General features: G+C 40.8%; 1 protein-coding gene across 1 annotated transcript in view; it reads left to right on the top strand.

The window, feature by feature from the left end:
* The first annotated feature begins 24,240 nt into the window (after nucleotides 1-24,240).
* Nucleotides 24,241-27,529, top strand: part of BRINP2 (BMP/retinoic acid inducible neural specific 2) — a 444,253-nt gene continuing 440,964 nt past the window's right edge. Inside the window, exon 1 of the mRNA XM_082264973.1 lies at nucleotides 24,241-24,536. Within this exon, the coding sequence (XP_082121099.1) occupies nucleotides 24,292-24,536 (245 nt within the window). The 5' untranslated portion in view covers nucleotides 24,241-24,291. The remainder of the gene's footprint in view (nucleotides 24,537-27,529) is intronic.

The raw sequence follows: 27,529 nt of genomic DNA, 5'->3' as shown, positions 1-27,529 counted from the left end.
AGGGCATTGCAGTAGTCGAGGCACGAGATGACCAGGGAGTGAACTAAGAGCATTTCATTGGCCAGAATATTATTTTACAAGATTTATATAGCGCTGACAGTTTACGCACAGCTTTACAATGTGAGGGTAGACCAGGGTTTCTCAACCAAGGTTCCGTGGAACCCCAGGGTTCCTCCTGAGGTTGCTAGGGGTTCCTTGATCAATGGGCAATTTCTGCCTCTCAGATAAGTTCCCAATGACACCATTGTTCCTTTTAGCTATCTGTAGGAGGGTAATTCTTTCCAATGATGACAAGAGTAAGGAGCATTCTTCCTACTGACTTTCACACTAATGTGTCATGAGTTGTACATAGTTACATACATAGTTACATAGTTTGTGAGGTTGAAAAAAGACACCAGTCCATCCAGTTCAACCTATGATGTGCTTGTGTTTGCTGTTAACTGTACATTGTATACCCCTGTATGTTGTGGTCTTTAAGGTGCCCATCTAATAGTTTTTTGAAACTATCGATGATCCCTGCTAATACCACTGCTTGTGGAAGAGAATCCCACATCCTTAATGCTCTGACAGTGAAGAACCCCTTACGTATTTTAAGTTTAAACCGTTTCTCCTCTAGTTTTAGTGAGTGGCCACGTGTCTTATTATATTCCCTTTCTCTAAAAAGTTGTAGATTTAAAATTTTTAGCAGGAGTTCCCCGAGACCAGAAATTTATTTCAAGGGTTGCTCTGAGCTGAAAAGGTTGAGAAAGGCTTCTGTAGACAGTACAACTACAATACACTTCAACCACTTCAGCTGCGGAAGGTTTTTTCCCCCTTCCTAATCAGGCCATTTTTTTTCGATACAGCACTGCGTTACTTTAACTGACAATTGCGCGGCCCTGTGACACTGTACACAAATAGAGGTTTCTTTTGGTGGTGTTTGATTACCTCTGCAGTTTTTATTTTTTGCACTATGAACAAAAAAAAAGACCAACAATTCTGAAAAAACAAAATGACTATTTTTTACTTTCTGCTATAAAGCATATCCAATAAAAATAAAATGTAAAAAATCGAATTTCTTCATAAATGTAGGCCAATATGAATTCTGCTACATACTTTTGGTAAAACTAAATCCCAATAAGCGTATTATGATTGGTTTGTGCAAATGTTTTAGTGCCTACAAACTTTGGGATATATTTAGTGACCTTTTTTTTTTATATATACTTTTTACTCGTAATGGCTGCGATCAGCGGTTTTTAGCGGGACTGCGACATTGCGGCAGACAAAACTGACACTAAGTGACACTTTTTGGGAACCAGTGACATCAATACAGTGCTAAAAACAAATGCGCTGTCACTGTATAAATGACACTGGCAGGGAATGGGGTTAACACCAGGGGCAATCAAAAGGTTAAATGTGTTTCCTAAGAGTGCTGTCTAACTGTAGGGGGATGTGTTTTAACTAAAGGAAAACAGAGATCCGTGTTTCTGCTTACTGAAATACACTTTTTTGACTGGTGTTTGCATACATGCTATGCAATGGGTGAGATTTACTAAAACTGGAGCACTCAAAATCTGGTGCAGCTGTGCATGGTAGCCAATCAGGTTATAACTTCAGCTTGTTCAATTAAGCTTTGCCAATAAAATCTGGAAGTTGATTGGTTTCTATGCAGAGCTGCACCAGATTTAAGTGCTCCAGTTTTAGTAAATCAACCCCAATATCTAGAAGTTCCCAGGTATTTATTACCTCTCACAGACTGCAATTCAGTAAAGCTTCTGCGGCACTTTTCTGCTGGTGTGGTGGTAATAGAAAGGGCTGCTACTAATTTATGAAAAGCTTTGCACCAGGTTTGGTTATAGTTCCAATGGCTGCAGCAGATTCAAGTACTCCCTATTTGGGAAACTTTTACAATATGTCACAATAGGTGCAATAAAATCATTAAGAAATGCCCCCTGTTTGGTGCCTAAGCCCATGTTATTCTGGAGTATGCAGGGCTGTTCCACCCCTCTGTCACTGGTTGCCAGGATGCTGTCAGCCTGTCTTGGTTGCTAGGGGGCTGTCGGCCTCACAAAGTCATTGGTTGCTAGGATGCTGTCAGCTTTATGGCATCATAGGTTGCTAGGACGCTGTCAGCTTCACAGCACTATCACAACCAATGACACTGTGCAGTCCAGGGGCTGAACATGCACTGAGGACAGAGCTAAGTACACTCCAGCCTCAATGCCACCCACCACCACGTCTCCATAAAAAAAAAAAAAAAAAAAAATTAATGAACATGTTTCCAACCAGCAAGCAGCGACATTTGTCTCGTGAACAGGAAACAGTATTCTTATGAGTGTATACAACACTCTTTACCAATTTCCAGTGCTAGTGGGGCAGATTTACTAAAGCTGGAGAGTGAAAAATCTGGTGCAACTCTTCATAGTAACCAACCAGCTTCCAGGTTTATTGCCAACGCTTAATTGAACAAGCTGAAGTTGGAAGCTGATTGGCTACCATGCACTGCTGCACCAAATTCTAAATGCTCCAGTTTTAGTAAATCCTCCCCAGAGATTAGTACTTGTACCAGGGTGATGCTTGCAGCTAGAGGCATCACCCCGGTACCGTTGTTTACAGCCGATGGTCGGCTTTTTTGTAATAACAAACGATGCGGCTAATCAGCCACTCGGCTGTTATTACAAGCAATGGGAGGGGACATCCCCTCCCTCCCGCCGCCTTCTGCAGCTTGCCCGGGTCTCCCACCCAACCAAAAGGGCTGAGCGACCAGCTGGCATGTCTGTCGGCTGGCTGAAGACCCGAACAAAGCCCAATTCAGCTTTAATTGGGTCTCCGATGTAGAAACCAAGAAGCAATGTCATGACATCACTTCCAGCTACTGGAGCCTTAAAGGCGCCAAATTAAAAAAAAAAATGACAGTTTTATTCAAAACAGCCGAACTTGGCGTTCTGAATGCTTTTAAGTGCAAAGGAGGGATTTGGAGTCTTTTAGACCCCAGATCACTCCATAAAGAGCACCTGTCACTTGCTATTACTGTGAAAAGGGATACTTACATTCCTTGTGGCAGCAATAAAAGTGATCAAAAAAAAAATGAAAGGGACAAAAAAAAAAAAAAAAATTTAAAGCGCCCAGTCCCTCCTTGCTCGCACGCAGAAGCGAATGCATATGTAAGTCGCGCCCGCATATGTAAACGGTGATCAAATCACACATGAGGTATCGCCGCCATCGCTATAGCGAGAGCAATAATTCAAGTACAAGACCTTCTCTGTAACACTAAACAGGTAACTGTTAACATTTTTTAAAGCGTCGCCTATGAAGATTTTTATGTACCACAGCTTGTCGCCATTCCACGAGTGTTCGCAATTTTAAAGCATCACATGTTAGGTATCTATTTACTCAGCGTTACATCTTTCACATTATACAAAAAAATTAGGCTACCTTTACTTTTTTTTTTTTCATGAAAGTGTATTTCTGTCAAACAAACTGCATTTGAAAGACCTCTGCTCAAATACCGTGTGACATAAAATATTGCAACAATTGCCATTTTGTTCTCTGGGATCTCTGCTATGCTAAAAAAAAAAAATATATATATATATATATACATATACATATATATATATATATATATATATATAATATATATACAAACACACACATATATATATATATATATATATATACAAACACACACATATATATATATATATATGTTTGGGGGTTATAAGCAATTTTCTAGCGAAAAATACAGATTTTTAACTTGTTAGCAACAAATGTCAATAAAAGGCTCAATGCACCCCTATGGAGCAGCAGATGTCAGCGGTGACATGTCTGCTGACAGCCGCTGCTATCTGATCCGATCCTGTTTGTGAAATCCGGACGGATGGAAACCCTATTTTCTATCTATTTATATAGATTAGACCAAAATGAGGGACAAATGAGGAGGAAAGAGGGACAGAGGGACTTTATTCCAAATCAGGGACAGTCCCTCAAAATCAGGGACAATTGGAAGCTATGTATCTGAACGAAGAATAAGGGAAGCATACACTTTTTTTTTTTTCTTTTATAAAAGGATAATGTGATTAGATATCGTGGGAGTTTAGATACGAATAAAGCATTTTGGAGTCCTCCTTTAACTTTACAGTTTTTAATACACCGTGGAGACATGTTAAGCACTTTGATAGAACAGAATTTTAATGAAGGCAGATCTTATAGTAAACCACTCATTTTGCTGTGTGCAGTAAGCAATTAAGTGAAAATTTTAATTTAAAGGTGACTGAATGTTCATAAGAAAACTAATTATATTAATAGGTTTTAGTAAAAAATTGAAAGAAAAAAAAGAGAAGACTTTACACACCAGCACAAACCTTTTTGCCTTCTGCCATCAGCAGTTTCTATAGTTACCACTGCTATTTAATGAGTGTTAATGGCGGCCATTTTAACTTCAACACAGAAGCAAATTCTGAACTATTGGTATAGTCAGTTGTTGATTACAGAAAGTAAACATGCCAGAACATACAGTATATAAAGATGGAAATTGGATGTAGGAATGGAGTGGAATAAACATGGTTTATGGACACTGGGATGTTTGCATAGCAGAAAATAGAGATAGATTTGGGTCATGTGATCTCTTGTGACCAGTTATCATCTACAGTAACATAGAAAGAGCTGATATCAGAAAAATGGACCCCAATGGGTCATTGTTGTATCCTTGATGGCTTATTATATGATAGGAAGGTGGACGGATAAGGAAACACTACCCTAGGCGTGAACTTATGTTACACCTTGAGAGATCTTGGCCTGGCACGGATGTACACAAAATACCAGTTGAAAGCCAATAGGCTTAAAGTGTACCTGTACTCATGGCAAATGTCCTAAACCAGTGGTGGTCAGCTTGCAAGATATAAGGGGCCTCAAATGTAGCCTCCAACAAACCAAAAGTGGCCTATCTCCCAGTGGCGGAGCTAGACTTTTAAAACAGGGGTAGCAAAGGGGTGGCAAGGTATTATTTTGGGGGGTCAATAATAATAAGTTGTATTTGGGTACAGCGTCGCACAACCTCACAATTGTCAGTTAAAGCAATGCAGTGCCGTATCGCTGAGAATGGTCTGGTCATTAAGGGGGAGCTGAAGTAGTTAAAGGGTCAATTTTTTCAGATAATTTTGCCCATTTAAGACTTTTTTCTGAGCGGTCAGGGGATGGTAAAAACAGGCAACTCAAAATCCAGATCACAGCTGGAACCCCTCTACATGTGCCACAGCTGCGATGGTTTATGTTAAGCCTATGAGAAATTTGGCTATCCAGGTCAATGTGGCCATGCCACAACCATAAGCCAAACACTTGGCTTGCTAAAAAAAAAAAAAAAGCAGGATTTAGGAGAATTATTATAAATAATTTTGCCCCCTTTAATAAATCATTGTAATGCCACCCATATTCCTGTCCTTTTAAACAGGGTGACTGACAGTAAGCTGACATTAATAATGCACAGGTGTTAGGGTACTTGTCTTTCACCCTGTTAAAAGGGCAAGAATATGGGTGACATGATTACAATGACTTATTAAAGGGGGAAACATTTTTGGTAAGGAGCAGCATAGACTGTACAGGAACAGGGCAGCCTGGGCAGGCGCTTCTACTACTTGGGCAAAAGTACTGTCCCTCACCTCAGTCACTGCAGGCTGCCCAGGAACTCTCCGTTCAGAGCTGATCCATTCCATCCATCCCACACCAAGATAGGAAGACCGCGGGAATCGGGATGAAGATTAAAGCATGTGATTGACAGACAGACAGCGCTTCCGATGCACCCATTGGCTGTGTAAGTAGCAGGAGGCGGTGCAGCCTGCAAGATTTAGGCTGCACCACCTCCTGCTGCCTCCCCAGCCAATGGGTATTTGAAGTTCGAGTCCTCCCTCCCTCTGCCTACCAGCTCTCCATCCGCCTCCCGAGTCCCTCCGTTCCGCAGCTCTGAGCTCTCATAGTACGGCAATCCCCTGTGATTCCTCCGCTGCCATGCACCTGCCCAGGATCAGGGTGGCAACAGGGGTGGCAAGGACGTTGTCTGGGGTGGCAATTGCCACACCAGCTAACCCTCTGGCTCCGCCACTGCTATCTCCTACCTGTATGAGGAGCCCAAGATGACTAAAGTAGCCTTCTGCACAATTCTCATCCAAGAACCCCTTGAACAGGGCCTGCAAGGGCAATGGAAGGGCACATGTGTAGGAACTGGTGACTGGAATTTGGAAACACTGGTATCCGATGTGCAGAAATAAGGCTGGTAATACCCTAAGACAGCACTGAGTTCAGGAACACGTGGAGTGAGGTCACAGGGTGGGGTCCATAAGAGACAAGCAGCAAAGGGCCATATAGTAAGCATAATAAAGGTCAGGAACAAGTAGAGGTTAGCAATGTGCGGGCAGTGAGATACAGTTGATGAGCAGCTTCTTGGTCAGAACTCCAAGCTGAAGTTGGTAACATAGATGATCAGCAATCATAGGCAGACAAGGAAAATCCAAGAACAGGCCAGATAGAAGCTGGGTGATTATGGAAGGTCAGGAAAAAGTTATGGATTAGGTATCGCAGGTCACAGGAACACAGACTGAAAGACCAGAGCAGATGCAGGATTCAGGCTTGAAAAGCTTACTTAGTGGCAATGTCTAATGCTCATAATCACAAAGTACCCTGTCTTTTTAGGCTTCCTAAGGTTCAATGCACAGAAACTCATGCATGCTTATGCTCATGTGCATAAATACAAAAACTGAGATGATGTCCCTGAAGTTGCTCAAATAAGGGATTCATACCAATGCTGCTGGCTTATGACCATTCTCAGCTGTCAGTCAGCACTGACACACTCTACACATGACATAAGAAGGAGATATAAAAAACAGACTGATACAGTAGGAAAAGCAAACCTCACAACTGAAAGTCTGAACCTGACCTCCTCACCCCAGCATCAAACAGAATAACATCAGGGCAGAGTTGTATAAAGTACTCGAAACCCATACTTGAGTAAAAGTACAAGTGCTCGATCAAAAAGTGACTTGAGTAGAAGTACTAAAGTATTCAACATTTTTTGTACTTAAGTATTGCAAGTAGTTTTTTTAAAAATTTTGCTACTCAAGTACTGAAAGTAAAAGTACAAGTACTGTGTTATGTAGTTATTAAAGAAAGAAGTCAAAAGTTTGAACATCATATTGTTTTTTATTATTTCAAATGCAGCTTTTATTTATACATACAGTAGCATTTATTTTGGTATGCGCTGATAATACACATGTTTTGAGCTTCATGAAACCTGCCATCTACTGTTCTGGCAGCGGTAATTTTTATAATTGTAACGAGTAACTATGCAGCACAAAAAAAAAATCGAAGTAGAAGTATTGAAATCATTGAAAAGATGTAGTGAAGTAAAAGTGGAAGTAGGAGAAAAAAATTCTACTCTAGGAAAGTACAGATACAGCCTTTCGGTACTTAAGTACAGTAGTGAAGTAGTTCTTCTACTTAGTTACTATACATCTCTGCATCAGGGCTATACATCATGAGGACAGTTGCAATTTATTCCACAGGGAAACCCTCCTGTATTATCTGTACTGCAGCAGCCTCCCCCTCCCTGGCTTCATCCAGGACCTTATCTTCTGAACATTAAACAGGCAGGCCAGTTGGCCAGGCCTCTGCCATGTTCGTCACTGTACGGGCAACAGTGCAGTCCCCAGGACATGATGTCATTTACAAGGAAAGGACATTTGAGCAAGGAGCTTTGATTGTCAACCACTGCTGCTTTTAACATGTGGGCCCTGCTACTTGGATGTAGGTACTTTGGAAGCCAGTGCACCTGTAAGGATAGGCAACTCTGCACACTGGCCTCTGCTATTGTTTACATTGCTCTGGAACTGCCATGTGGCCTGCACCAGGAGTAGAGGCTTTTGTTTACCTGGGGCCCAACACTCAGTGGGTACACATTGAGAGCCAGGGTCCTGTACTCTCAAATAGCAAGCACCTCCAAGAGCCTGAAGGTAGTTTCAGATATAAGATGGATAATTCTAGGGGTCTTTTAACCTGAGGCCTCTTTTATGCAAAGGTTCCATAGATGACGTCAGCCCCTGGACCATATCTTTACTGCCCCTCCATTGCCCCATGACTTTGATGGGCCACCTCACTCACCAATACTGATGAAGAAACTTCAAGTAAAACATTAAAAATTTATTCTAGGTATAGATATTTTATACATAGCTACATTGGTCCATCTTGGACCAACTATGTATATACCATACTTAGCTGATGTCCCTGGACATGGGAAATCACAAGTAAACACTGTCACTCCAGTAATCTCCACTTGCTTCCAGGTCCTGCACCGAGCAGCTACCCAGCTGCATTCTGAAGATAAGGAGTGGGCCACTCAGCATGGGCACCATTCAGAGAATGCTTTGCATCTTCTGAATGAATGCAAAACTTTCTATGATTTGACAAGGTGGGGAGTGTGGTATCACCACCCCTCCTCTATTCAGAGCATGCAAAGCATTCTGTAAATGGCACCATGATAAATGGCTAAACTCCTATGTTGAGAATGCAGTAGGGCAGCCATTCAGCATGGGGCCCAGGAGCAAGTGGAGATCACTGACCTAGCGGTGTCTACCTCAGTGATTTCCATCTTCCAGGGGCATTGCCCATATATACATAGGTACATTTGTCCAAGCTGGACCAATGTACAGTAATTATCTATAAAATATCCATACTTGGAATCCTTTTTTTTTTTCCATTTTGGAAAGAGCATGGGGTGTTTTTTTGTCAGATTTTGCTTTTTCTTTTGCCATAAGTGTCTCATTAGATAGATTTGCCTTCACTGTAGACTCAACTCTAAGTGATAGGATATTTTTCCAATGTGAGGAAAATTCCTGATTAGAAAATTATCATTTGAACAAGAGTCCCGAAATGAAGACTTCCCCTCCATTCTTCTTCTGGTGGCAACTCAAAATGTTTAAGTTTATCCTTACTGCCATTTCTGGGGACATTAGCAGTCAGGACAATTATACAGAAACCAGGCAGGCCTGACACACTGGGGTTGATTTACTAAAGAGAAATATACTGTGCACTTTGCAAAGTGCAGTTGCACCCTGCAAGTGCAGTTGCTCCGGGGCTTAGTAAATGAGAATAAGCTCTGCTGACTTCCATCATCCAATCGTGTGCAAGCTAAAATTATTTTTTTTTTTCCTTGCATGTGCTTAGATACTCTTTGCAAAGTGAAGCTTTACCTCATTTACTAAGTTTTGGAGCAACTGCACTTTCAGAGAGCAATTGCACTTTGCAAAATGCACAGTCTATTTGACTTTAGTAAATCAATCCCACTGCTTGAAATACCAATGCAAATTGCATAGGAAATTCCAAGCTCACTGGAACGCTTTTCATGGTCAAAAGGGAGCAATGATAAGGCATTTGTTGCTAGAGTTTATGTACGGTATACTTTAAGTTGTGTAAAGTAAATTTTTTAGGCCCCGTTAGTTTTGTCAACCTTGAGCGCATTGTATGAATTCACATATAAATTAATATTGCATGCTGTTTTTGAACTTTTAATGACAATGATGAATAATATGAATGAGGCTAATCTTAGCCGTCATTACCTTACACACACAGACTGCAGCTTTTTTAGCCAGCAGCCATTTACTTCAGTGCAGGTACTACAAAGTGATAGGTGTTTCTGTGGGCAAATTACAAGATCATTCATTCATTTAGAGAGTTTAGGCCATCTTGGAGCATCTCTGCTTAAAGCGGAACTAAACTACATCTGAGCGCCACAAACTGAAAATGCCATGTAATTCCTTTTTAATATTCAAAGCCAACTCCTCTATCCATCCATGTCTCCATGCTTTATTTTGTTGAGAAATCGCTTTAAAGAACACCCCGCTATCATTTCTAGCCGCGGCCATCTTGACCACTTTAAGATATCACGGGTATTACTTTCATTCCTTTTCCTTTGTCTCTATGTTTTAGTCTACCAATTTGAAAAATAATGAATTTTAATAGATTTAGGTACAGTAAGAACTTCTGGATAATTCAGTTGATTTACAAAAGGTGTTTAGACTCTTCATTCATTAAACTGAGTGAAGATTCACTATAATTATTTATTTTATCTGGGCATTCAAAGTGACCAACCATAACTATAGTTTATTGAGTGAAGATTCTTAAAGTGGAAGTAAACCCTTCAATCATTTCCAGCCAAGGAAGCTGCCATTTTGGCCTCTGTTTAATCTTCAACTGCCATGAAGCTGCACATGTTATCAGCTACAATACCATATTATATATATATATATATATATATATATATATATATATATATATATATATTTTAGCAGAGACCCTAGAGAATAAAATGGAGATTGTTGCAATACTTTATGTCACACCGTATTTGCGCAGCTGTCTTACAAACACAATTTTTTTGGAAGAAATATACTTTTTTGAATAAAAAAATAAGAAAACAGTAAAGTTAGCCCAATTTTGTTTTCTATAATGTGAAAAATAATGTTATGCCAAGTAAATAGATACCCAACATGTCAGGCTTCAAAATTGTGCACGCTCGTGGAATGGCGACAAACATTGGTTCCTGTAAAATCTCCATAGATGATGCTTTAAAAAAATTCTACAGGCTGCCAGTGTAGAGTTACAGATGAGGTCTAGTGCTAGAATTATTGCTCTCACTCTAACGATCGCAGCGATGCCTCACATGTGTGGTTTGAACACTGTTTACATATGTGGGCGCAACTTGCATATGCTTTCGCTTCTGCGTGCAAGCTCGGAGGGACGGGGCGCTTTACATTTTTTTTTTCTTATTTATTTTACCTTTTATTTTTTTATTTTTAAACTGTCCTTTTAAAAAAGAATGTGATCACTTTTATTCCTATTACAAGGAATGTAAACATCCTATGTAATAGAAATAAGCAGGACAGGTCCTCTTTAATGTGAGATCTGGGGTCAAAAAGACATTAGATCTCACATCTACACTAAAAAGCAAAAAAAAAAAAAGTAATTTTTTTCTCATCATGAAAAAAAATGTGCCTGGTTGGGAGGAAGCGACGTATAAGGTTGCTCTGGTCCTCCAAGGACATAGAGTTGAGTAGGGACCAGCCTGCCCCCACTCAACTTCCTGCGTAGGAGGGGAAAGGACCGGTGTAACGTTAAAAACCATACCCGTGAAGAAACCATACCCTCGTCACTTCCTGTGTGAAACAGCTGAGCAGCGCAGCAGTGCGCATGCTCAGAGCCCCGAAAACAGCATGGAACAGCTGTGAAGATTAGAAGTGCGCATGCTCGGAGGGTAGGAAATCATAACGGAAGTGTGTATAATCAGATACTTGCGGCAAATACATAAAAAAAGTTTGGCAGCAACATTAATCATCTCCTCTGCTATCCCTGTCACCTCCCTGATGTCGGCTAGTAAATATAAAAGCGGCGGCGGGTGTATGGAATCGATATGACGGACATCTCGTCTCCGTGATGCGCTTTTATATTTATTAGCCGAGAGCAGGGAAGTGAGAGGGGAAGGAGCGGAGATGACTGATGTTGCAGAGGAGCTGTTTTCTTCTAACCGCGGCAAGTTTATGTACCGTGAGAAATCCATACCCTCCGGAAGTGACGAGGGTATGGTTTTCTCACGGGTATGGTTTTTTCACGGAACACCGGATCATTTTACCTGCTACCGACAGCTTCGGAAAGCGGGGAAAATAAATGGGCAGCGGTCGGAGGGGGAGCGGGCACCTCTCCCGCTGCCCATAAAAGTGATTCACGGCGAATCCACCTCTGGGACCACTTTTATTTGAAAGCGGACCGCCTGCCCTGCAGAAAAATACTGGGGTTATGGCAGATATCTGCTGTCATAACACAAGTATTAAACGTCAAAGTAGCGATGTAAAACTGCGGTGGGCAGTTCGTAAGTGGTTAAAGTGATTCTAAAGGTTTGTTTCCATTTTTTTTTTTAAACAAATATGTCATACTTACCTGCTCTGTGCAATGGTTTTGCAAAAAGCAGCCCCAATCCTCTTCTTCTTGGATCCCCCAAGGGCGTTCCTGGCTCCTCCCCCTGACCAGTGCCCCCAATGCAAGCTGCTTTCTATGGGGGCACTGGTGCGTGCTCGCCCCCAAGCCCCACACTATGCGTCCAAAAGAAACAGAGCTGTGGCTTGGCCCCACCCCCTGCTCTCCCATAGTGATATATATATATATATATATATATATATATATATATATATATATAACCCTGAAGTTGGTATCTGGATGGCAGGTGGTCTATAATGGAATGTATGTAACCACAATCCTATCTGTAGAGAGGACGTTGGTCCACAAACCTTTGAATGGTTTTATTCTCCCAAACTTTACTGATATTGGAAATAATTATTAAACAATTATTAAACCCATAAAAATATGACTGGTCTTTCTACACAATTGAATTTGGAGCAAAATTTGGATCATTCATCATGTAACTTACACGTGAATATTTTACAAACCTCCCTTATAAATGCTGCAAAAACGTTATTACCACGTTAGTGGAAGTCTAATCTCTAGCTTGAAGGAAAGGCGTTGCGAGATTGATTCTATTTCAACATCAGAGAGACATCATTGGAACTCTTTAGGGAACACTCTAACTATTATAGCATGTGGCAGAATTGGCTGTTATCAAGATTCCTACGTTTTTAATACTATGTATTATAAATATATATATATATATATATATATATATATATATATATATATATATTTCTATGTACTGTTAACATAGTTAAAGTGATATTAACCACATAAGGACTGGAAGGTTTTACCCCCTTAATGACCATATCATTTTTTGCCATTTGGCACTGCGTTACTTTAACCACTTTAAGACCGGAGGATTTGGCTGCTCAAAGATCAGGCCCTATTTTGCAATTCGGCACTGCGTGAATTTAACGGATAAAAGCGCGGTCGTGCGACGCTGTACCCAAACGAAATTGACGTCCTTTTTTTCCCACAAATAGAGCTTTCTTTTGGTGGTATTTGATCACCTGTGCAATTTTTATTTTTTGCGCTATAAACAAAAAAAGAGCGATTAATAGATATTAATTGTACCTACAGGTAAGCCTTATTATAGGCTTACCTGTAGTTAAAAGTGAAAAAAAGCGGGATACTACCGCTTTAACTACAAGCAGTGTAAGTATCCGAATTTGATTTGGCATCAGCTTCTTGCAATCCCCTATACAACATTCCAGGAGAGAGAGAAAAGCAGGAAAAGTAGCCAGTCATTTGTGCCGTGGTGTTTATGTACTAACAAGGGCCATGCTGATAGAAGGAAAGAGCAGAGTGACAGCGGGATGAGCTCTAGTCTTTTCCTGTCACTGTTCAGTCACAGCCTCCATTGCTGACCAGCAACTGCTTATAAGTTGTTACTCCATGTGGAGAGTTCAATAAGAGTTTTAATATAGATCTGTGAAGTCACTGTTTACATTTTAGCCTGTGTTAATCCCTGATGAAGGGACAATGGTGTTGCCCCTGAAACGCATTGGCTGTTTATAAAAGCCTTTTTACCCAGAAAATTAAATTATCTTGGACTCCTTTGTGTGGTTTTGGTCTGGCGCCTCTTTCTGTATTTCTATGGTCTGAGATACTGTTGGGTGCCCATCGAGAGAAGCCTTTCAGCAGGGGAGCCGCCTCGCCAGAGCTATTGAGCTTGTTTGAAGTTTTTCGTTATTTGACTATATGTGCAAGTCTAAGAGCCGGTTCACATTAGCGCGACTTGTCAGACGACTTGTCAGCCTGACAAGTCGCGCTCCCTCGCGGTCCATTGACCGCTACAGGACCCGTTCTAATAGGAGCGACACAAGTCGCTCCGACTTAGAGAAAGGGTCCTGTACTATTTCAGGGTGACCTCGGAGCGACTTGCATAGACTTCCATTATGTGAAGTCCCTGCAAGTCGCTCCGAAGTCATAGTGCAATGTAATGCACAAGTCGCCCCCGAAGTAGTAAGGAGTCGTGCCGCCTCAGTGTGAACCGGCTCTTAAAGTTCCCAGCAACTCTCTGAGTGTGTTGTTCTGCAGTCACAGACAGGGAGGAAAAGGCCTGAAAACTAATCTTACCACTTTAAGACCGGAAGGTTTTGCCCCCTTAATGACCAGGCCCTACTTTGCGATTCGGCACTGCGTTAATTTAACGGACCATTGTGCAGTCGTGTAACGATGTACCCAAATGAAATTAACGTCCTTTTTTTCCCACAAATAGAGCTTTCTTTTGGTGGTATTTGATCACCTGTGCGATTTTTTTTTTGTGCTATAAACAAAAAAAGGGTGACAATTTTGAAAAAAAAAAAAAAAAAAAAACATACAATATTTTTCACATTCTGCTATATGACATTCTAAAAAAAAATTAAAAATCAAAATTTTTTAACATTTTAGTCCAATTTGTTTTCTGCTACATATTTTTGGTAAAAAAAAAATTGCAATAAGCGTATTTTGATTGGTTTGCGCAAAAGTTATCACATCTACTAACTACGGGAAAGATTTATGTCATTTTTTATTGTTTTTTTTTTTTTTACTAGTAATGATGGCGATCTGCGTTTTTTTGTGGGACTGCGAAATTGCGGCGGACAGATCGGACCCCTGACTGACATTTTTTACACTTTTGGGGGGTACCAGTGACATTACTACAGTAATCAGTGTGAAAAATATGCACCGTTACTGTAATAATGACACTGGCAGGGAAGGGGTTAACCCTGTGGGTTATCTAGGGGAGTGATTCTAACTGTGGGGGGTGGTTTTTGAAATGACCATAGAGACATGTGATCCTATATAGAAGGATCACATGGGCTCTATGACCATTCTAGGGTGAAGAACGATCGTCTGTGTTTACAACAGCCGACCCTCCTTCTCTCCCAGTGGGGAATGATCGCGGGTGTCAGGCGGCAACCGGAGCCGCCTGACACATGCATCGGCTTCCCCGTTGACGATCGGTGTCCGGAGCGCGCCGGCAGCGGCGCACGCTCGCCCCCTAACTGTCACCAAGCAAGCAACGTCTCCATGCATTGTTTTGCCTGTACGAGCCACCCTGCTGCCGTATATATATATATAGTAAGCGGTCGTCAAGTGGTTAACAACCATACACGGTTTGAATCTTCTTCAGTTCCTGCTAAACCGACTGAGATTCGAACCGTGTGTGGGCAGACTGAATGTACCAAGTTGATTGATCCATCAGCTTGGGGACAAGCAGCATGCCGGGTTTTACCTTCGATTATCGCTAGTGGCTACTATAGCTGCTAGCAATATTTACTGTCTTCTCCAAACGGGGACGGTTCTCTCCCCGGGAGAAGGCAGTAGCCCAGCAGGAGGGATTCCTGCATCAACACGGTCTATGTTGTTGGGGGGAAATCAAGCAAATTTATTTTCTGCAAACCATAGTTGATGAAAAGAAATTTGCTCCATGTATGGCTGGCCTAATTGCAGTAGAAAAAAAAACTGGTCTTCTCCCCTGCCAGATGAGGCTGTGCTATGTGACAGAGCTGTGTGAATCCCAGAACTGGATGGACAAAAATACAAATGCATTGGTTAGTATGACAGCTTTCAAATATAGCAGTATTTCATCTGTGTGTTTAGACATTTGCCCGCAGTTCAGCTTTAAGAGTCGGTTCACACTACTCCGACTCAAAGTCGCCCCGACTTTGGGCGACTTTGAAGTGGCCCGTGCAGCACGACTTCATCGCGGCTTGCAAACGACTTCTCATAATAGAAGTCAATGCAAGTCGCTCCGACTTCGCCCAAAAATAGTGCAGGAACCTTTTTCTAACCAAGTCCCCTGACAAGTCGGAGTAGTGTGAACCGGCTCTAAAGCGGAACTGAAGTAACAAAATAAAAAATTGCAAGCAGGCCAGTGTATGTGCAGTTCAAAGTACATTATTTGCACACCTTGGTGCCAGAATTAACAAACTTCCGTACCCATGCATGGGAGTAACATCATTCTCAGGCTAAGCAATCAATTAAATACACCACTTGCAAAGGAAGCTCGGGAAAAGATATCGGTGCCTTCATGGGTGCTCTTGGACATCACAATGCTTAGGTGAAGGTGAGTATTTGCGGACTTTAACTCCACTTTAAAGCTGTCACTAAAGGCTGCATCCACACCTGTGTGACGCATCGCATTTTCTTGCATTTTTTTTGCATATTTGTCATGTGACAGCCTAGGGCAGGGATCCTCAAACTACGGCCCTCCAGCTGTTGCGGAACTACACATCCCGTGCAGCATTGTAAAACTCTGACATTCACAGACATGACTAGGGCATGATGGGAATTGTAGTTCCTGAACAACTGGAGGGTCATAGTATGAAGATTCCTATTCAAGGCTGCCATACCTGTGGCAAATGCACCAAACTAGCTCCTGCACCATTGTTTTACAAAGAGCATTGCACGTGTTTGCGTGACAAAACACGACATTTTGGGGCATTTTTCGCATGTTTTCTAAAATGCACGCAAAAACACTGATTTTTCCCATGACGCAAAGGGGGGAATGGGGTCTTAATGTCAGTTCTGTTCTAATATATTGAAAAGCCACTTCACTTGCATATAATTACTTCTCTTTTTACTTACTCTCTCTTGCATTAATTCTGTAAAACAGTGTATTGGATGATTTATTAGATAGTGTATATGTAAATGTATTATAAATTCTGTCTATTTTAAATTGTATATTCTTTGGGGTCTACTTATAAAGCAGCGAATGTCTAATTTATCAAGAGTTTGCTATTAATGTAATGACTAATCGTTTGCTTAGTTTAAAAGCTCATTTGCTGTCACTGTTTTCTACTCCAATCACCCCTTTAAAAGAAACAAACTAACATTTGGATTTGCTCATGTTTCTGTAAGGCTCCGTTCACATCTAGGCGTTTTAGGGCGTTTTTGGGGCGTTTTTCTGCTCTAGGATCAGCTCTCAAAACGCCCAACAAGACAAATCCTATTCATTTCAATGGCCCCTGTTCACATCTGAGCGTTTTGACGCTGTATACAAAACGCCCAACGCTCAAAAAAGTACATGAGCTTCTTTTTGGGCAGATTACAGGCGTTTTCCATTGATCTCTATTCAATCTAAAAACGCCTGCACAAAAATCGCGGTAAAAATCGCGGTAAAATCGCGGTAAAAAAACGCCGCAAAAATCGCGGTAAAATCGCGGTAAAAAACGCGCGAAAAACGCTACGCTCAGGTGTGAATGTAGCCTAATTGATACACTGACCAATGTTACATTCACTGAAACAAGTTGCCACATTTATTTGGCACGCATAATGGACAAGAGCACTGACTTTTTATGGAGATCAGCATTGGGCTTTTGGTTCACATGTTTTGCAGAGTTTTTACATAGGCTCCTTAAAGCTGGGGTCCAAGCAAACATCTAAATCGCCAGTCACCAAACTGTGACCCAGACGGTGGATGCGGCCTGTTTTTGCCTTTATATGGCCTTTGGGTCACTATTCCTTCTATTGACACCAATACTGGGGCATAATTCAACCTCTAACACCAAAAATGGGGCACTATTCCTCCAACTAACACCAACAGTGGGGCACTATTCCTCCAACTAACACCAACAGTGGGGCACTATTTCTCCCACTGACACAAACAATGAGGCACTATTTCCCCCACTGACACTAACGATAGGGCACTATTTCTCCCACTGTCCCCAATGATGGGCCATTATTCCTTTCACTGTCACCAATGATGAACCATTATTCCTTTCACTGACACCAATGATGGGGCATGATTCCTCCCACTGACGCCAATGATGGGGTATGATTCCTCCCCCTGCCGCCAATGATGGGGCATGATTCCTCTCACTGACGCCAATGATGGGGCATGATTCCTCTCACTAAAGCCAATGATGGGGCATGATTCCTCTCACTGACGCCAATGATTGGCCATGATTCCTCCCACTGACGCCAATGATGGAGTATGATTCCTCCCACTGATGCCAATGATGGGGCATGATTCCTCCCACTGATGCCAATGATGTGGCATGATTCCTCCCACTGGCACCAATGATGGGGCATGATTCCTCCCACAGACACCAATGATGGGGCATGATTCCTTCCACTGGCATAGCTCCCAACTGTTCCTGATTTTGAGGGACTGTCCCTGATTTTAAACAATGTCCCTCTGTCCCTAGTTCCTCTTCATTTGTCCCATATTTATGTCTGATCTATATCGTTGTATATAAAATGCAAATTTTTATCTTTCAAAACATGTTTCCCAAACCTTTCATCCAATTTCTAAATTGCTGCAAATGTAGGTTTCAAAAGCCAGTATAAAGGAATAGTAGTGGTAAAAAACAAACAAAAAAAAAAACACTTGTGGGTTTAACTAATAAATTTTTGTTTTATTCTCCTTTAAGGGGTCATGGCAGGGGGTGTATCCTATGTCTACATACTTTTGCTAATAGGTGTCCCTCATTCCCATCTCAAAAAGTTGGGAAGTATGGTAATCTCTATAAGGGCATCATTCTCGTAATTGCTGGCCAGACAGATCTATGACCCTGGAAAGAGAAGCCACAAGTAGCAATGGATCTCTTTCCTAATTAATCTGGCTCTTGACCCTTTAAAAGCAGTCAAAGATACCTTGATTGATGGGCAATGAATCCTTCTTACAGTGTCCGAAAATAGGTTCTACCCAGCTCCTCTGCAACACTCTACAGCAAGAAGACCCCTTTGCAAGCCCAGCTCCTTCCATATAACCAATCCAGTAGGCAGCTTATATTTGTGGGCTTCCATCACATACAGGCTGAGGAAAGGACAATTAGAGATTCTTATAGATACATTATGTACTGGTAGAAGCTCAGAATGGATAGAACACTTTGGAAAGGTGCCCCAAATATTTGTCATCTTCCCAAATAATATCTCTGAAAAGGGGCCTCAGTGGTTGGTTGGATCAAATAAATATTCTTCTTCTGACAGAGATTACTGTAAACTCCTTCACGGTAACAGGCAGAAGCAATCAACACACTGATATAAGGAGAACCAGCAGAACCCAGAAACAAATGTTGATAGAACTCAGGCTGGTTACAGCCTAGCAACAAACACACTATATATAAAGTTGTATCAAACCCAAATTAAAAATGTAATATATTGCATCTTACCAATGATTAGATCAGTGGTCTCCAAACTGTAGCCCAAGGGCCGGATGTGGCCCTTAGCTTGCCTTTATCCAGCCCTTGGAAAACTATCCCATCCACTAACACAGTGATGGGCCACCATTCCCCCACAGACACAAATGACGTGTCAACATTCCTCCCACTGACACCAATGATAGGGCACTATTCCTTCAACAGATACCAACAATGAGGCACTATTCCTCCAACAGATACCAACAATGAGGCACTATTCCTTCAACAGATACCAACAATGAGGCACTATTCCTTCAACAGATACCAACAATGAGGCACTATTCCTTCAACAGATACCAACAATGAGGCACTATTCCTTCAACAGATACCAACAATGAGGCACTATTCCTCCAACAGATACCAACAATGAGGCACTATTCCTCCAACAGATACCAACAATGAGGCACTATTCCTTCAACAGATACCAACAATGAGGCACTATTCCTTCAACAGATACCAACAATGAGGCACTATTCCTTCAACAGATACCAACAATCGGGCACTATTCCTCCAACAGATACCAACAATCGGGCACTATTCCTCCAACAGATACCAACAATCGGGCACTATTCCTCCAACAGATACCAACAATCGGGCACTATTCCTTCAACAGATACCAACAATGAGGCACTATTCCTCCAACAGATACCAACAATCGGGCACTATTCCTTCAACAGATACCAACAATGAGGCACTATTCCTCCAACAGATACCAACAATCGGGCACTATTCCTCCCATTGATATCAATAATTTGGCACTATTCCTCCCACTAAAACCAATAATAGGGCATTATTTACTCCCAATGACCACTAATGCCTCATACACACGCAACGATTATCGGCCGACCGATCGTCCGACTTTTGTCCAGAGTGGTGTTTTGTTGGTTGGAATGTGCCTAGACTGCACACAAATTTTCTCGGCCAACAAAAATCTACTTCAGAAGTGATGTCATGTTCTGGTTTACTTTCTGTGTGTTTTTTCTTCTCTGAGCATGCCCAGTCTTGCTCATCAGATTTTTGTCTGCCGAAATCTGTACTGACTGACGTAAAATCGGCCGTTGTGTTGACACAAAAATTTTATAGCCTGCACACCAGATTTTTTTCGGCCGAAAAGTCGAAGTCGGTTGTCGAAAGCATCATACTAACAAGCCGAAAATCGGCCGATCGGACGTTGGCCAAAAATTCCCGGCCAATAATCGATGCGTGTGTACGAGGCATAAGCTTGAGACATTGTTTACTCTCACTGACACAAGGGCATTTTCTGCTCACACTGGCCCCCCCTGAAACCTGAAGGACAGTAAAGAGGCCCTTTGTTTTGAACGTTTGGAGACCCCTGCCTTGGATGTTGTGTATTTTATAGGCTTTTTTATTTTTTATTTTATTTTCACCTGTTGATCCAGCCAGTAAATCATTTTTTTTTTTTTACTGCCTTTGACAGACAAAGCTGTCCAGCAAAAGTGGAAGTTAGAGGGTTGGGACAAAACATTTACCACTGAAAGGGGTGTTTACAATGGTCAGTTTTTATTAATTTATATAAAACCGTTATCCCAAAAGGAAAAAAAAGAAAAAGCTGCCACCACATCTAAGACTTGGTAACATGCAATATATTATTAATATATACTTAGTGTCCCTAATCTTTTAATAAATACAAGTTTAGCTTTTATTTTTATTCATCATCATTCACTCTTTGCAACATTTGTTGGTTATCCATATAAGCACAAAAAGAAAATGCCTTAATGCTGTTTAATACTAATAAAGGGACTGCTAATAGCACATAATGTAGTAAATAACTCTCAATATCACTGCAATCAGCATTTTAAGAATGTTTATTTGATTGGAATGCCTAATATAGCCGGTTAGTGTGTGGCAAATCCAGGCAGGTGAATATTCCTTGATTTCTGTCAAACCTTCATAATAAAGCTGGCTATGAGCCCCCGTTCACACTGGGGCGACCTGTGAGGCGACCTGGTCGCCTCACAGGTCGCCGCAGGTCGCCTCCCATAGGGAAGCTGCGGACCCGTTCTGATAGGAGCGACACAAGTCGCTCCGACTCAGAAAAAGGGTCCGGAGCTTCTTTGGGGCGACCAGGAGGCGACCGCCATAGACTTCAATGTTATGAAGTCCGTGGCGGCCGCTCCGAGGTCGCAGCGCGCTGCTCGCACCGCGACCTCGGAGGTCGCGGTGCGAAGTAGCGTCGCCCCAGTGTGAACGGGGCGTAAAGCAGTAGACTTTCAAATCAACATTTGTATGCAAATTCATGCAGAAATTCAAAAGAAAATTCTCAACGGCCTGACAGAAGTGGTTCAAAATTTTGTTTGCTTTTAACATTTGATTTTAGAAATTAATGGGCTTTACCAAACAAAAACCACATACACTGTTAGAAATTAATTTGTTCAAGGAAAAATTTCCGTTCCTGCACTCAAATGTTCTCACCACAAAAATGACCGGCAATATTTTTTATTTTTTGGAATTCTTTATTTAAACTTTGTGCATTGACAAAAGGTTGCACCGGTACTACAATACTTAACAGATGTGAGCGTAAACACCAGAAAGAACCAGCATGGGCTTGCAAGAGCGTACCCAAACAGTTTTCCAGTACCAGTTAACCATGTCAACCAATTGGAAAATTGAACAACAGTCTTAAAAAAAAATTGTTAACAAAATTCTACTAGTGTATAGCCAGCTTAAAGGAGATCTATGGTCACAGCATACACTTTCATTTTATAACATCAGCAGCGCAATAACAATACAGTCTGCTGGCCATCTCTTACCATAATTCCTGGCTTGTCTGCATGCTTTGAAGTTTCTCATCTGCTGTTCTTTCCATTCCTAAGGACTACATATCCCATGGTACCTTGCTGCCTGCAAGCAGCGATTTCTGTACAAGCTCTGTTAAAATACGTGACACAGCACTGCCTTCTCAAACGGCATAGTGAATACATGTCACAAAATTCAGTAAAGTAAATGTGTGGGGATCTTCGCAAAGTGTACAAACTACATTCAGATCTCAGATCATTCAGATTAACCCCTTCATGCTGACATCACACAAATATGCGGCCCCACTGGACTGGGCTTTTTGCCGTGGGGCAGTATATTTGCGTACCTCCCTTTTTGCTGGAAGCGCACCAAGCGGCACGCTCCGAGCACAGAGATCAGGATCTTACTGTGAGCCCTGGGACCCGTACTAATGGTCAGGACCCGAAACTTGAAATTCCAGGTCACCTTATCACTGTGATAGCCTCTGATTGGCTATCAGTCACTGTGAAGCCCACCCCCCGTTTTTTTCTTTTTCTGTGAATGGAGGAAAGAGATGCATTGTATCTCTCTCTGTCCTTGCACAGAAAAAACAAGTGTGAAAAAAAATAAATTTGTTAAATAATAATAATAATAAAAAAGAAACAAAATGCTAAAAAATACCTAGATCAAGGTTTGATCCATGTCAGTGCCAGGGTAAGTGTTTGTGTCAAGGTCAGGGTCAAAGGTCAAGGTCAGGATCACTATTTTTTACTGGGGGACAGAATTATTATTTTTTTTTTAATTAGTATCAGTGTCGGTGTGTTTTAGGTAGGATACAAAAAGCATAATGCACTTTATTGTTTTTGGGCTGTACTACAGGTACAAATAGCAACTAACACAAACACATGTGGTATCGCTGCGATTGTGAGGAGCAGAAGAATTTATTTTGGGTTGTTCTTTGGTGGTAGGTTATGGTTTTACCAAGAAATACACAGCTACATTAAAAAAATGATTTTTGTTTTTGTTTTGGGCCAGTTTTCCTTTAACCTCCTTAGCGGTGATCCCGAGCGTGACTCGGGGTTGGTTTTTCATATCAGGAGCGGTAACCCCGAGTCACGCTCGGGGTGGATTGCAGAGAGCGCAGCGGTGTTCTCTTACCTTATCCTGGCGATCCAGCGATGATCTCTCATTGCTGAGATCGCCAGCCGAGAGTCCCGCCGCTCCTCCGTCCCTCCGACGGTCTGATCACTTCCTAGTTCCGTTCCCTGCAGCAGCAATGCTGCATGGGAGCGGAACTAGGGAGGGAAATTAAAAAAAAAAAAAAAAAAAACGTTACACAAAACACATTTTATATTGTATATATATATATATATATATGCATATATATATATATATATGCATGCATGCATATATATATATATATATATATATATATATATATGCATGCATGCATATATATATATATATATATATATGCATATATATATATATATATATATACATACACCGGTACATATATATATATATATATATATATATATATATATATGCATATATATGTATATATGCATATATATATATTATATATATATATATATATATATATATATATATATGTATATATGCACACACACATATATCTATATATAATATATAATGCATGAATTATAATCTAATCAATATAATTTTATTATATATATTATATATTAAATTATAAAATAATATTATTGATTTGATTATAATTCATGCGTTTGTGTTTCAAATTTATCCCATCTGGGATGTCTACTAGAGTCTTATTTTGGTCAGGTTTAAGTCAGTAATTACTAAGAATTGTAGGCCTATAATACATAACGCCAAATTTCCATGAAAAGAATTGTACCGCTTTTGGTATGTAATTCCTGACAGAATCATACCGCCAGGGAGGTTAATAATAAAAAAAAAGCATTACCATTTACCACCAAAGTAAAGCCCAATTTGTCCTGAAAAAAGCAAGTTATAATCCACCAAAATGCACAAAGTAGTTGTGATGATATGTACAGTTTAACTAACACATGTCAAAGTCACAAAATTAGGCTTAAGCATTAAGATTTGTTTTACCTTTAGGCGTGAAGGGGTTAATAGGAGTAGACTAGAAATAACTGGAATGCAATGTGGAAATTAATATATGATTTTACATTTTGACCATAGATACAATTTAAGTGCTTTATAAAATGGTCGGGTACAATATTATAGTGAAAAGTTTTGTAGAAAGTGGAATGTAATAAAGTTAAATGAAAATTGAAACACCATAATAAATAAAAATGTCATATATTTCACCCTCTAAAGCATGTAATTAATGATGAGTATGGTTTGCATGTAGCTTACCCCATTGTTCTTCTTTTTGTTTGTTTCCTGCCAGGGAGAGAGGCTGTAAGGGGGAGAATGAAGCATTTCGCTGCGTACGAGAAGCATGAGGTGGCACCTGTACACCCGCTCTGATTGGGCATGGCTGGTGCCGACTTGGCTGTCTGTAATGCTGTGTTTGGCATCCGCCACAGCCACAATTCCTAGGCAGCATGGCTCGGCTACGTCACCTGGGCAGTCATCGCTCGACTGGTTGCTTAGTAACAGGGGTCCCTTCCATCGGTCCCAGCAGTATGTGGACTTTGCTGAGCGTTACCAACAAGGGTATACCACCAGGTATCGAGTGCACAGGTGAGTGTACATGATTGAATTCACTTTGTGTGCTAGCACTAGACTATGAAATATGACGTACCTTACAATATGTTACAATGATTTCCTGGGTCACTTTGCTACAAAGTTAAGGTAAGGTAATCTAGCTTGTCACACGCCATATTGCCATAGAGGACTAAGGCCCTATTTGCGTTTTGAGCTCATATTTGCTAAAATCTGTACCATTTAGAAACAGCATGGGCATCTATGTGCCATTGTTATATATGTCATTTTTAATGGTTCCACAATCAAGGCATACACAAACTGAATGTAGTACACATAATTTTTTTAAATCACAACAGGGGAAATGGGCTTTATGTATATGCACAATTACAAATTATTAAATGAGAATATTAGTTGTCTGTGAAGGTTCTCATGTACAGTATTCATGTCATGGTACTCAATCTAGTAGAGGTTACTTACATTCAACTGGAATGTAATGTTGAGGAGGTTTCATAGCTTGTCCAAGCCACTTCTTCAGTTCCAACTGATGTTAGATCCAATAAGCTACGAAACATCAGTTAAAACTGAAGAATTGTTTCTGGATAAGCTATGAAATATCAGTTCGAACTAGAGAAGTATTCCTGGATAAGCTATGAGATATCAGTTTGAACTAAAGAAGTATTTCTGGATAAGCTATGAAATATTAGTTAGAACTGAAGAGGTATTTCTAGATAAGCTATTAGCTAGAGGTGCATCGAATGGAAATTTTAGTACCGAAAATGCAGAATGCACTTGGCTGAAAACAAACCGAAAATTTCAGTTTTTAAAACATATTTATATTTTTATATATAATTGTATTATATTCGACTTTTTAATGAATATCATGAATTTAAATAAATATGATTTTTTTTGTCGGCCATTAACTGCACTTTTAGCGCAAGAAAAGCTGTTATGTTTTCACACTTGTCCCTTGTGCTTCCGTTGCGCTGTTAAAAATCCTGCCAGCTGTATTTTTGATCAGTCAAAAAAAGTACCTCCCTGTTAAAATGCATTGAAAACACAGCAAGAACGCATCAAAAACGCACCCGTGTTATATTTTAGATGTGGTTTTTGAGTCACATGACTTATGAAACACAAACCATAAGTGTAGTAAAACTGCGGAAAAATCACAGCAAATTCACAGCAAAACTGCATGCATTTCCGTTGCTATTATTGGCACCTTTGAACAATATAGGCTGTTTGGGACTTTAAATGAGGCACAAGCAGGTAATGCTTAGCGTCTCCATCCTTGTATCAGAGGGCATTAAACCAGCCAGCCCCCAGTCTGATGTACTCACCCACCAGTCTGCCAACCAACCAAGTAGACCTGTGAAGGGGTCTTGCAGCTTACACATGCGTTTGCAAATGCGTGTCAACTAAACCCCTGTTTTTTACCTACATCGTGAGACAGGTCTACTTGGTCGGTTGGCAGACTGGTGGGTGAATAAATCAGACTGGGGGCTGGCTGGTTTCCATGCACCTCTCTGTTGTAAGTTTTTTTTTATATATATATATATAATAAAATTTACAACACTCTCTTAATACCCTCAATTTTCACTATTATTGGCACCTTTTTCTCTTATTGGCAAAGTGCAGATAACACCATTTTCGCCCAATATGTTTCGGTGGTCAAAATTTTGGTGCATCTCTACTATTAGACATCAGTTAGAACTGAAGTTGTGGCCTGAATAAGCTACCAAACGTCTTCTTCAGCATTACAGACACGTTCCAGTTGAATGTGACCAACCACTACTAGATACAGTAAAATATTGGTTTGTTTTTGTACTTTCAAGCCCAGCCCCAACTCTGATGAACTATTAGGACCTCTTTCAAGTTTCTATAGTCATCTGTGCCCAAATTGTGGAGATTTCCTCCACGCTTCCTATCAGCACAGGGTGTGATAGACAGTCTCTTTAAAGAGGACACAGGCAAAAACAAAAATACATTTTAAGTAGAGTGATTAAGGGTTTTATGTTCTGACAGTTTTTTTCTTTTTCATTATTTTTGCTGCCCATGCCCTTATGATTTTTAGTTCTAATCAATTATTATTTATATACACTTTGTATTTATTTGCAGCTGCATTGAGAGCTTGTTAGGGATACAAACCCTTGAAGAACCAACCTAAATCATGCTTCCTAGTTAGTCACTGACCCTAAAAAAGCATGTTGGACTGGAGTTGTGACTTTTCAGATTTCATTGACTACATGTTTGTTCCAGGCCACAGACTGTGAAGATGTCAGAATCAGAATGACAGGCTGGACTTTTGACTGAAATTATACAATTATACCTTGCAGTGGGTTTGTACCCACACTTCTAGGGTTAACTATTCATTTTGTCTACTTACCTATTACATACCTTGGTTGGAGGCTGAAGTAGCATGGTTGCTGGTAGCTGAGTAGCAGGTGAGACCCCCTAGGAAAGGATCATGGCTGGCAGATTGTAGGGTGGCACCCGAGAGAAGATCCTTGGGAACACTGTGTGAAGACTTGAGCAGGAGTACACTCAGAAGCAGATGCAGGTAACTAATAGGGTGAGAGATATGGTCAAGGCAAGCCAGGGTCATACACAGTCAGGCAGAAGGAAGCATAGTCAAGTAGTAGGCTGAGGTCAGTACCAGGGAAGTAGGCAGATCCCACTGCTAGGGATACATTTATAGTTTCACAAATTTTGGCTTTAATTTGGGCACTTATCTTGTACCCCCTTTCCCTCCCACCCAGCACTTTTAGAAGAGGCTATACATGCTGAGACTTCATGTACAATGGGACGTGAGGCCGCATAACATAACTACAGGCATATTTCTGCACCCTGGAGACACAGCTGCAGTGTTCAGCCACCCATAATAATGAATGATTGCATGCTAGCTCTGCTCAGGTTTACACCCTACATATGTAAATCCCTGGACACACACAAGCCAAGGATCTACACTTACACAAGTACAGTATATGCCCATGTAGAGGTAATGTAACTGTAACTGTGGCTCCAATTAAAATGTG

This window comes from Pelophylax lessonae, assembly GCF_965119305.1.
Source record: "Pelophylax lessonae genome assembly, chromosome: 8".
NCBI lineage: Eukaryota > Metazoa > Chordata > Amphibia > Anura > Ranidae > Pelophylax > Pelophylax lessonae.
Note: the sequence above shows the minus strand (reverse complement) of the source record. Positions and strands in the feature narration are given on the sequence as shown.